This window comes from Globicephala melas, chromosome 7, assembly GCF_963455315.2.
Source record: "Globicephala melas chromosome 7, mGloMel1.2, whole genome shotgun sequence".
Lineage (NCBI taxonomy): Eukaryota > Metazoa > Chordata > Mammalia > Artiodactyla > Delphinidae > Globicephala > Globicephala melas.
Window position 1 is genome coordinate 21,252,704 of NC_083320.1, and position 12,802 is coordinate 21,265,505.

At 40.8% G+C, this 12,802-nt stretch overlaps 1 protein-coding gene and 1 long non-coding RNA gene across 2 annotated transcripts in view; both read left to right on the top strand.

Moving 5' to 3' along the window:
- Positions 1 to 12,802, top strand: part of LOC138842755 (uncharacterized) — a 59,211-nt gene that overhangs the window by 24,207 nt on the left and 22,202 nt on the right. The window lies entirely within an intron of this gene.
- Positions 1 to 12,802, top strand: part of PECR (peroxisomal trans-2-enoyl-CoA reductase) — a 30,750-nt gene that overhangs the window by 6,828 nt on the left and 11,120 nt on the right. The window contains exons 3-6 of the mRNA XM_060302642.1: positions 4,020 to 4,153; positions 5,191 to 5,202; positions 8,968 to 9,044; positions 11,419 to 11,515. Coding sequence (XP_060158625.1) covers positions 4,020 to 4,153; positions 5,191 to 5,202; positions 8,968 to 9,044; positions 11,419 to 11,515 — 320 coding nt within the window. The remainder of the gene's footprint in view (positions 1 to 4,019; positions 4,154 to 5,190; positions 5,203 to 8,967; positions 9,045 to 11,418; positions 11,516 to 12,802) is intronic.

Genomic DNA, 12,802 nt, shown 5'->3' on the forward strand with positions numbered 1-12,802 from the left:
GATTTTCTATGAGTCACCCACATGCACACATATACACTTGTGTGTATTTTGTTATTTACAAAACTGTGACTGTAGTATTCTTACTGTTCTGTAATTTTTTCTTTCCATGCTAGTGCATATAGTAGTACTTCATTCTTCTCAAAGTTATATAGTATTCTATTGTATGGATATGTAACAACTTATTTAACCATTCCTTTAATGGAAATTTAGGTTTCTGGTTCTACCCAGCACTGCAGCATTCCGCCTTGTAATACTTTTGCCCCCTGGTTCAAGTTTATATAGCAGTTAAAATAAATAGCCTTTTAAAGTTGTGTCCCAGTATAGCTCTGCTAATATTAGATAACTTTCCTGAAGCCTTCAGGGTTTAGATAGTAATTAGTGATAATTTAGTAAGCTTCTAATTCGATAATTCCTGTGAATAATCCTATTTATATTTTCATTATATCTCTTATTTGAGGCCTTGGACAAAGTCAGGCATTAATCACCTTAGCATTCTTGAGGATTTTTTTTTTTTAATGAGGCTTAACTTCTTAATGTGGATTCAGGAAGAGTTGTAGATGTCAGATTTCCCTGCCTTGTCAGCCTGTGCTCTGCTCTGGGAACTAGAGCAGTTAATGCCCATCTTTAAGGCAGAAAGATCGGAGAAAAGAAGGTGATGGGCAGAGGCAGTGGCTAATCCAGGGGACCTTGTTTCTCCTTTCCGTTTTATTAATGAGATTAGCTATTCCTCCTAATTCAGGGAAACCTGGCTGAGGGTTGGACCTGGGCTAGAAATGTGTATTTCAATTCTTTCCCCACCTGGGAGTAGAAGCTTCCTCCTGGAAACAGAAGAAGAAAGGAATAACGGTTCTCCTAACAGTATAATATATGCTTTGTTGAAAATTATACATCAATTTTTAAAAATAAATTTATTTATTTATTTTTGGCTGCGTTTGGTCTTCGTTGCTGCGCACTTCTCTAGTTGTGGCGAGGGGGCTACTCTTTGTTGAGGTGCATGGGCTCCTCATTGCGGTGGCTTCTCTTGTGCGGAGCACAGGCTCTAGGCACGCGGGCCTCAGTAGTTGTGGCATGCCAGTTCAGTAGTTGTGGCTCACGGGCTCTAGAGCTCAGGCTCAGTAGTTGTGGCACATGGGCTTAGTTGCTCCATGGCATGTGGAATCTTCCCAGACCAGGGCTTGATCCTGTGTCCCCTGCATTGGCAGGAGGAGTCTTAACCACTGCACCACCAGGAAAGTCCTATACACCAATTTTGATAAGTTGAATTCTATTTTAAAGTTAGTCTTGTCTTGCAAGGAATTCATGGTGAATCTTTTTAATATTTGCTTTATAAAGCTCTCAGATTGCCTATCAGAATTTCCAAAAGTTGTCTGCATTTGTAACTCACTAAATTATAACCTAATCTTGAAAAATAGTTTTTTAAAGTGCCTTATTTTAATATGCAGAAGCTACCTCATCACGTACAACTAGAAAGGTTGTGGTCAAACAGAGAGCCATTTTTCTCTTTACCTTTCTAAGTGTCATTTATTCCATACATGAATATTGAATGTGGACTGTTTGTGAGTGTAATAATTACAATGACAGGGTCCCAGTCCTCCAGGAGATGATGGTGAGTGGGGGGAGACTTAACTATCATACAATACTGGTTTAAATGCTGTATTAGAGTGAGGTCAGGGATATGGGAGCATGTAGAAGGAGCTGCCAATCTGGGCTCAGTGAGGGAGAGGAAGGAGGGTCGTCAACATAGTTGTGATTATCAATATAGTTCGCTTTAAATCTGCCATATACATCTGGGCTTCCCAGAGGTGGTGAGGCTCTTCCCTCTCTCTGTTTCAAGGCTGTCTTGGCACGTATTTCTGCCTTTTATATTTGTACATGAAAAGAAGGAAGCATTCTCTTTAGGATAAACTAACATGTGAGGCAACAATGAGCAATAAGGTTCAGGATTACTTAGTAAGATAAATGAATAGTCCAGTGTCTCATAGCTTAATATTTTTACTTAAGGAAAGCACTGGTGGAGTGTCAGCATTCCCATGGGTAGCTCTTCCTTTTATAACTCCATTTACGTACAATTCTAATTTCACTTTCAGTGTTACCAATTTTTATTTCTTTGTTGCACTTTCATCTTTGTTGGCCAGTCTCTCCTTCAGTCATTGGTTTTTGTAAAATGTCACATGGGTTTATCATTGGGAGACAAGGAGGCAACACAGCTGCATTCTTTGCCGTCTGTACACAATTGAAGAACAGATGCACAGTGGCCAATCACAATTAGTCACTGACAGTGATGTGCATCTGTTATTCGCATGCTGGTCTGTGGATTTGTACTGGTGGTACAGTTTATATTTTATGCAATTACTCACAGTTAATCTGCCATGGTAACTGGAATCTGAACAGTGTTGTTGGGGGTCTGGTGTTATTTAAACTAAGGTAACTGAAATTAGCGTGTATTAGAGCCGAGCAAAACAAGGACTGCGGATACTTCTACTTCACCCTTCCTGGACATTGTGTAACAATGAAATGCTCATACATTTTATTTCTACATATGTTATAAAGCCTACAATACACTGATATCATTTTTACTTTAAACAATCACTACCTTTTAGAGAGATTGAATAGAAATAAGAAAAGACTTCATATTTACTTTATTTACTCACATAATTACCATTTCCAGTTCTCTTCTTTTGTAGATTTAGATTTTCATCTGGTATCATTGTCCTTCTGTTTGAAGACCTTCCTTTAATCTTTTTGTAGTGCAAGTCTACTTTAATGAATTCTTCTGGATATCATATGTGTGAATAAGTCTTTAATTTGCCATTACTTTTTTTTTTTTTTTTTTTGCTGTACGCGGGCCTCTCACTGTTGTGGCCTCTCCATTGCGGAGCACAGGCTCCGGACGCGCAGGCTCAATGGCCATGGCTCACAGGCCCAGCCGTTCTGCAGCACGTGGGATCTTCCCGGACCGGGGCACGAACCCGCGTTCCCTGCATCGGCAGGCAGACTCTCAACCACTGCGCCACCAGGGAAGCCCTGCCATTACTTTTGAAAGCTATTTTCACTGGGTAAGAGTTCTAGGTTCCAAAACTCCCACCGCCACCCGCATCCCCAGTACTTGCAAGATATTCCACTATCTTCTGGCTTGCATTGTTTCTGAAAAGAAGTGTTCTGTCTTCCTTGTCTTTTTTGTGTTCTTTTCCTCTGGCTGCTTTTAATATTTTTCTCTTTATCATTGGTTTATTTAATTATGTCATCAGTCCATTCCTGGGCCTGTTTTTATTAATTTGCTTTTCTCCTCATTCTGGGTTGTATTTCCCTGCTCCTTTGTATGCCTTGTGGCTTTTTGTTGGATGCTAGACATTTGAATTTTACCTTGTTGCAGGCTAGTTTTTTTTGTATTCTTATAAATATTGCTGAACTTTGTTCTGTGATGCAATTAAGTTACTTGGAAACAGTTTGAAAATTTTTAGAGCTTGGGAACAAACTTCCCCCAGCCTCAGATTGTTTCCTTACTCGTATGTACTGATCAGTGCTCAGCTGAAGATCTGAGGGAACTCTACGGATCTCTGGAGTTCTCCCCCTGTGTACCTCCTTTCTCTCTGTGCCCTGTGTAATCTAGCTGTCTTGGCCTCCCTGGACTCCCAACTTCATCTCTTCTACCCAGGAGACTGCTGGGCTCTGAATGGGTTCCTCCTCCCTATGTTGCAGCCTGAAGACTCTCTCTAGGCAGCAATCTGGAATAATAATAGGGCTCACATTGTTTGTGTTCACTCTCTGGGATCACTAGCCTGTGCTACTTGATATCCAGTGCCTGGAAATCATTATTGCGTATATTTTGTTCAGTTTTTTAGTTGTTTTGGGCTGGAGGGTAAGTTCAGTTCCTATTACTCCATCTTGACCATATGCAGAAGTCCTAATTCATCTGTTTTTACAAGAACATATGAAACATTTTCTAAACATTATTACTTTCAGAACTTGGACAACCAGTGAAAACATATTTAGTTGTTCTTTGGCTGTTGTCTCCTCAGGGTTTAATGTGGTCATTGCATCCCATGAGTCTGATAGATTAAAATCTGCTGCAGATGAACTGAAGGCCTGTCTGCCTCCTACCAGCCAGGCTCAAGTCACTCCCATAAAATGGAACATCTGTAATGACAAGGAGGTAAAGCAAATCTATCTTTGTTTTTTTTAATTTTATTGTAGTATAGTTGATTTACGACGTTGTGTTTAATTTCTGCTGTCAGCAAAGTGACAGTTATACAGATACATATTCTTTTTCATTTTCTTTTCCATTGTGGTTTATCACAGGATATTGAATATAGTTCCCTGTGCTATACAGTAGGACCTTGTTGTTTATCCATTTTATATGTAATAGCTTGCATCTGCTAATCCCAAACTCCCAATCCTTCCCTCCCCCTTGGCAACTACAAATCTGTTCTCTATATCTGTGAGTCTGTTTTTGTTTCATAGATATATTGATTAGTGTTTTATTTTAGATTCCACATATATGTGATGTCATATGGTATTTGTCTCTCTTTCTTAGTTCACTTAGTATGATAATCTCTAGATCCATCCATGTTGCTGCAAATGGCATTATTTCATTCTTTTTTTTTTTTTTTTTTTTTGCGGTATGCAGGCCTCTCACTGTTGTGGCCTCTCCCACTGCAGAGCACAGGCTCTGTACGCGCAGGCTCAGTGGCCATGGCTCACGGGCCCAGCCGCTCCGCGGCATGTGGGATCTTCCCGGACCGGGGCACGAACCCGTGTCCCCTGCATCAGCAGGCGGACTCTCAACCACTGCGCCACCAGGGAAGCCCCATGGCTTTATATTCTTAGTATCTCTAAATCAAAGGTCTTGCAGACACTTCCAGCCTCATCTTTGTTCAACTGGTCGTATACAGTTCTGTATTAATTGTGATACAGGATGAGCTGCTGAAGTGTAGAGATCCATAAGAAAGAGGAGCTTGAATAAGATAGTTGACTTCTCCCTCACATAAAAACTCAAGGTATATAGTCCAGGGATAGTATGGTAGTTCCATAATCATTAGGGAATAAGGATCCTACTTCTTGCTTTACTATCTTTGACATATGGTTTCCATCCCATGGTCCAAAATGGCTGCTCCAGTTCCTGTCATTGTAACTGCATTCCAGACAGTAGGAATGAGGAAAAATGTAATACTCACTCTTTCTTTTTAACAGCACCATCTGGAAGTGGCACCATTACATTCACTGACATTCATCATCAGCTAGAACTCAGTTAAACGATCATACCTACCTATAAGGGATACTGGGAAATAGAATCTTTAGGTGAGTAGCTATGTGCCTAAGTACAAATTCAATTTCTATGTAAGAAGAGGAGAATGAGTGTTAGGAGGTAGCTTGTAGTCTCTAACCCACCCTTCATAGCTCAGCACTTCAACACTTTCCAGCACTCAAGTCAACAGTCTCTTACCAACCTGAGGTTCCTTGCCAACAGCCATTAATTAGAAATCTGCAGAGTCTAGATTCAGTTATGATTTTTATTAGCCAGAATTGAATTAAAGAATACAGGGCCTCGAGTTTTTGTTTTGTTTTGTTTTTACTTTAAACAATGGGACTTAGCTTTTGGTTTTGAAAACAAGGAATATGAAACATACATTTTTCTGTACCATAATAATAACAGTGAAAAACTGAAAACCATTTAAATATCCTAGAGTAAAATATTAGTTGAGTGAAGTTTTATACATCTACAGGATAGAGTACTATGCAGCCACTAAAAATATAGGTATAAAAATATACTTCTCAATATGAAAAGATATTCCCAGACATCGAGTGAAAAGCAGGTTATAAAACATTCTATCCAGCATGATCACATTTCTGCAAAAAACAGTATATACTTATATATGGCTGTATATGAATAGACATAATTCTGAAGGAGTTTATACCAAAATACTGACATATTATCTCTGGGAGGTAAAATTACATATTATTTTCATCTTTTTGCGTATCTGCTTTTTCTAGTTTTTCTAAAATGAACATGTATTTTTTATGTAATTAAAATGATTTAAGTCATGACTACCCTGAAGTTCCAGGTTTTTCAACTTGTACTCTTTGACACAATATGCTATTGTTAAAGACTTGTGGGAACATCCACATATAAATTACTGGTGAATTTAGACTTTCCTATAGCCTTTAATTATTCATTTTACTAATATAGGAATTTCTTTCTCCCAGTTTATTTTTGGAAACCTCTTGAATGTGTGAAAAAGTTAAAGAAATAATACAATGAACTCCTATTAGGCATACCTCGTTTTATTATGTTTTGCTTTATTGCACATCGAGCAAGTCTGCCAGCACTGTTTTTCTAACAGCATTTGCTTACTTTGTGTCTCTGTGTCACATTTAGGTAATTATGGCAATATTTCAAATTTTTATTATATTTGTTATGATGATTTGTGGTCAGTGATCTTTGATGTTACTATTGCAAAAAGATTACGACTTGCTGAAGGCTCAAATGATGGTTAGCACTTTTTAGCAATAAAATATTTAAAAATTAAGGTTGTACATTATTTTTTTATACATAATGCTATCGCACATTTAATAGACTATAGTTTAGTGTAAACATGATTTTCATATGCACTGGGAAACAAAAAAATTTTCTTAATTCACTGTATTGCAATATTGCTTTATTGTGGTGGTCTGGAACTGAACCTGCCGAAATCTCCAAGCTGTGTCTGTATACCTTTCATTTAGATTCACCAAGTGCTAACATTTTGCTGCATTTGCATTCTCTCTCTCTGTCTTTCCTCCCTTTCTTCCTCCCTCCCATCTCTGGAGCTCGTTTAGGCGGTGCTCTGAATCCCCTCTCCTCACGCACCCCGAAACAATTGTCTTCTTGCCTCTTTGGCAGGTCCAGACTTTCCCAGACTCCCTCCCGGCCAGCTGTGGCGCACTAGCCCCTTCAGGCTGTGTTCACGCCGCCAACCCCAGTCCTCTCCCTGCGCTCCGACCTCCGAAGCCCGAGCCTCAGCTCCCAGCCCCTGCCCGTCCCGGTGGGCGAGCAGACAAGCCTCTCGGGCTGGTGAGTGCTGGTAGGCACAGGTCCTCTGTGCGGGAATCTCTCGGCTTTGCCCTCCGAACCCCTGCGGCTGTGCTCTCCTCTGCGGCCCGAAGCTTCCCCCTCCGCCACCCGCAGTCTCCGCCCGCGAAGGGGCTTCCTAGTGTGTGGAGATCTTTCCTCCTTCACAGCTCCCTCCCACTGGTGCAGGTCCCGTCCCTATTCTTTTGTGTCTGTTTTTTCTTTTTTCTTTTGCCCTACCCAGGTACGTGGGGAATTTCTTGCCTTTTGGGAAGTCTGAGGTCTTCTGCCAGCATTCAGTAGGTGTTCTGTAGGAGTTATTCCACATGTAGATGTATTTCTGATGTATTTGTGGGGAGGAAGGTGATCTCCACGTCTTACTTCTCCGCCATCTTGAAGGTCCCCCCATCCCCGAAAGTCCCACTTCTATGTTTTTTAGCTGATACTCTTCCATAAAAAGACTTTTGGTTACACCACAACCATCACTTCTCCCTATATATGTTATTACTATTATGAACTTTTTTAGTATACCACTATGGAATCAAGGATTTCTTTTCAAATTCATTGTTTCAAATGCACACATTGTTTCACATTTAATAGAAATTTGTGTTTCTGTGTTTCGCTATTACAAATAATTCTGTAATGAATAACACTGTAAATATTTGTTTCATATTTGTGGAGGTATATATTTAGGGTATATCCGGGAAGTTGGACCGCTGGGTGAAGAGTAAATGCATCCTGTTAGGCATTTGCAAGTTTCTTTGTTTTTCGGCTGCGCTGTGTGGCATGCGGGATATTAGTTCCCCAACCAGGGATGGAACCCATGCCCCCTGCACTGGGAGTGTGGAGTCTTAACCACTGGACTGCTGGGGAGGTCCCTGCAAGTTTCTTTGCATTTTGCACTCCATCGTCAATGAATGAGAATGCCTGTTACTCACAGCCTCACCAAAAATGTGTCATGTCAATTTCTGGACAACTCTGATGGGCAAGAAATGATATCCCAGTGCAGCATCTTTTCATTTGTTGAAAGGCTACCTGGATATCTCTTGTGTGTGTGTGTTTGAATTGTATTGCTGTCTTTGCACGTGTTTCTCTGGGGTCCTGATCATTTTCTGACATTGTCAGTGTCGTCTAAGAATAGTCCAATTTCCATTACAATCTGTGCAGAGGAGCTTAGACTGACCTGCTGATCTTTTGGGTCATTGTCAATAATTACAAGGGCAAGAGATGGGCCAAAAAGCAACTCATATCTCCCATGGAGAGAGAATTCATGGCCCAAATGCCTATCAGTGAGTGAATGAATAAACAGATCATGGTATATATGTATAATGTGCTACTCAGAAATGAAAAGGAGTGAACTGTTGATTCATGCAGCAATGTGGATAAATCTGAAAATAATTATTCTGAGTGAAAGAAGCCAGATAGAAAAGAGCATGTATGTATGATTTCATTTATATGTTTAAGTCCTAGAAGCATTGAAAAAAAATTGTTAGTGCTAGATTCACTGAGAGTTAAATATTATTCTGCCTCCTATTCATAAATTACGGGAAGAAAATGAAGCAGTGTGACAGCCTTTAGGGTGGTTTATCGCTCATAATCTCTTCCTTCACACAGTGTAAGACATTTCAAATCATATCTGATACACAAATAAGGCCTTAGTATTTCAGAAGATTTTCTCAGTGAAAGAATGGCTGTGAGACGTTATTCAGATGGCAAAATGAAATCTCATGGAACTCCTAGTCTAGATAAATGCCCTTCCTTCTCTTCTGGGCTTTTGCTTCAGAAAAGTGGCTGGAACAATGCCTCATGCGACATAGTCACCATCCTGCCACTGAATCGTCCACCATCTGTTCTGTTTTGATGGGGGTCACTTTTTTCTCCTGGAAGGGGAGTTTTTACAAACCTTGTGGTCCATTCAGGCATCTCATCCACCTGGATCTCCCAGTAATGCTAGCCGGAATCAAATCCTTCAGAACCCAGGACTACTGGATAAGCCGTAAATCTCTCTGGATAAACTCTCTGCTTTTTCCTCACAAATGTCCCCAATTTTTTTTTAATCCTCAGAGACAGAGAGATTAGGATGTGCTGTTTCAAGATCCAGAGTAACTTTCAGTTTCTGTGTAATTCTCTGCAGTGCCAAATACTGCAGAGGAAGGCCGTCTCCTTCCTTATGGAACGAACAGAGAGCTGGGCGCTTCAGGCTTTCACACCTGTCATGGGTGGTCTCGACATCCAGCAGCACTTTCCCTTCTGACATCACACTCTTCTCTGCCAACTTCTTTAGTAGATCTTTGAGTGTGGAGATGTAGTCTGAAAATGTTATTGTGTCTGCATTGAGTTTGTATTAAATGTCCTTCTCGGCTAACCTTGAGAACTGTGTAGGGGAGGATAAATAATTTTCCCTCTGCCCTTCTGAGCTCTTAGCTGAGACTCCTGTAATAAAAGACAGATGAACAGGAGAAAAACAAATGGAAGTTTATTCACACGTATACCTCATGTATACATGGGAGGTACCCAGGGAAAAATGAGCAACTGCCTGTCGTGGCTTCCAATTCAGGATTAAATACTATCTTAATAGGGAAAGGGGAGAGGGGATATAGGCCTCTTGGGGTGGGGAGTATATGATTTTTAGGAAAGATGAATGGGTCCTTTGAAGAACGGATGGAGGTATGAGAGTTGGTGACAAAGTTTGTCCGCATGTGGTGTCGACATCTAGTCTCCCATCATGTGACAACAGTCAGCCTTCCCTGGTTGATGAGACTCCCAGGGAGGGGATTTATGGCACTGCGTTCCTTTTAGCCGATGAGGGGGGTTCAGAGAAAGCCTCTCTCTGCATTTGCTGTGTTTCAAGTGCCCACAGCTGAAAATAATCAATATACCATCGCAGCAGCACATTCGGGTGGCATCCCACTCCGTTCAACGGCCTCTCGCTCACATTCAACAAACTGGTCCAGGTGCTCAAATTCAGAGAGTAATTTCTGTCTCTGATTTTCCAACTCCCTCTCTCTCCTCCTCCCTCCATCCCCCCCCCCACCCCAATCCTAGTAGTTTTCTTTCTTGGGTGGCTGTTTCTGAACACCTGCCACTTTCTTCAGGGGCTCTAGGTCACTGCTGAGCCTTTTCCTATGATGAGAGGCAGGACCTCATATGGTGGCCCTGGTGGTCAGGGGATGAGTGCAAGGGGACAAACACCTCTAGGTTCTCCTCACAGAAAATTGTCCAAACTCGACTATGTTTCCTGCATATGCTCATCTGTTCTGCCCCCGCCTCTTGCTCCTGGTGATGTGAAGCTGTGTGTTCACCATCGTGTCATCCTGTCCAGCTGGGCATTACTCCAGAAGGGCCCCTCCTAGCATTGGTGGCAAGCAAGGAAACCTGTCCTATAAATCCACCCGGGACTGTTGGATGCAGAGTGGCACAAGTGGTGGCCACGTTTGATGGTGATGAGGTTGCCCAGGTAATTCTGGCAGATGGAGCGGTTGGTTTCTGCCTGGAGTCCTGCCAGGGCTTTTGCAGCCAACATGGGGACTGAGGGGGACTTTCTTCAGGAACATGGGGCTATGGAGGTACTCTCTAGTGAGGAGTGGGTACACCCCCAGATCTCACGTACTTGGTTCTGAGGACCTTTTAATTAGAAATTCTAAGCCATAGTATGTCTATACCTTTTTGCACCATATGGATACAGACCTAAGTATTTTTTTTTTTTTTTTTTGTGGTACACGGGCCTCTCACTGTTGTGGCCTCTCCCGTTGTGGAGCACAGGCTCTGGACGCGCAGGCTCAGCGGCCATGGCTCACGGGCCCAGCCGCTCCACGGCATGTGGGATCTTCCCGGACCAGGGCACGAACCCGTGTCCCCTGCAATGGCAGGCGGACTCTCAACCACTGCGCCACCAGGGAAGCCCCAGACATAAATATTTGAACCTCTTCTCTGGAAACATATTAAAATTAATTTAAATTTTTTTATGTCTAGAAATTCTGTTGATACTATTGCTAGCCTGAAGTATGAATTTCATATCCCTTATTATCTAAAATTGATTAAAAAAATAACCACACTTGTAACCCTCAAAATTACCAGTTTGTTTGTTTTCTTCCGTAATTAGAAGTTCTTCAAAATATTCCTCTTATGCACATGATGATTTGGGGGATCTTATGTGGGCCTTGACTTATGTGAGATTTGTTTGACTGTCAGATAGTTGTGGTTTTGCTTTAATATTGAAGGACCTGGTTCTTTCTTATGGTTCAGACAGGGACTCATAACAAGAACATTGTTGTGGGACTCTGACAGGTCATTGGTACACCTATCAATTTAGTTAAGGGAGACATACTCAACAGAAGCTGATTGTCACGTTTGTATTTTGTCTTTTAAAGGCATAGTGGAGCTGCCAGAGAAGGTGTTTACAACCTCACCAAATCCTTAGCGGTGGAATGGGCCAGCAGTGGAATAAGGATCAATTGTGTTGCCCCTGTAGGTAAATGTTCAATATGAAAGCTGTTGACAAATTGTGTTCTTCTGATTCCATTTGTGTTGTTAATAGAGGTATTTGTTAATATGCATGTATACTAGAAAAGATTGGCTTTTAAAAATAGATAAAACCAGAAAGAAGTATTCTTTGATTTACAACCAGATTGTCAAGAAGGTTAAGTTAAGCCAATGATTCTCACTCCTGGCTGTGTATTAGAATCATCTGTGAAATAAAAAAATAGTGGTATATAAGCTTGACTCCAAACTATGGAATCCAGGTGTTGGTATTTTTTTAAGCTGATTCAATTGCACAGAGAAGGAAATTCAAGTTCACCGTGAAGGTTGAGAATCGCTGCCTTGAATGAATTTTTCTAGATTATCTTGTTATTTCTTGGTATATCATTAATCCTTTATTAGGAGAGAGAGAAACTTAAAGTCAAAGTTCTAGGAAGGAATTTCCAGTTGAAGATCAACTATAAGTCAAGGGGAAATTTCTCTGAAACATAATGTAAATGATAGGGAAAAAAATAACAATTTGTTCAGCTTTAAACACTGTCATATTATGTGAAGTAAGACATAGCTTAAGCTTCCTTGGGGATTACATATTGGCCGTGTACTCCAAGAGAGATAATAAATGAAACATCTCACACATCCTGCAAAACTCAGCTCAAATTCATTTCTCTGTGATGATTCCTGGTCATTGCTAAGATAGTAATCATCCCTGAATCTGAAACTCTGTAATATCTGGGGGGTATTACCTATGATCTATCTATATAGTATCCATAGATATTGTTATCTATGCTACTCAGTGGGAACTAAGCATGAACTGACTTGTAGATGTTAGAGAAATCTCATCTCTAACAAATGCAGGTTCCTAGCCAGAAACTTCACATACCTTCAATGCTTTGGGGCTGACATTACCTTATCTACCTTACTCTCAAATATTTATAGAGTAAATTAGATATAGTTCCATTCTGAATGTTGATACTTCGGAATACTGGCCTCCAAATGTGTATTTCTTGATAACCTTTAATGATGTGTTTGTGTTATAAGCACAATACTAAAGTCAGGTTTGTCCTCCACAGATGTTTTTAGGTTTAATGTCTAAACCTTAATACTACTGGAAGATTCCATCCTCTTTATTTATTTATTTTAAAAATTTATTTATTTATTTTTGGCTTTGTTGTGTCTTCGTTGCTGTGTGCGGGCTTTCTCTAGTGGTGGCGAGCAGTGGTTATTACTCTTTATTGCAGTGCGTGGGCTTCTCATTGTGGTGGCTTCTCTTGTTGC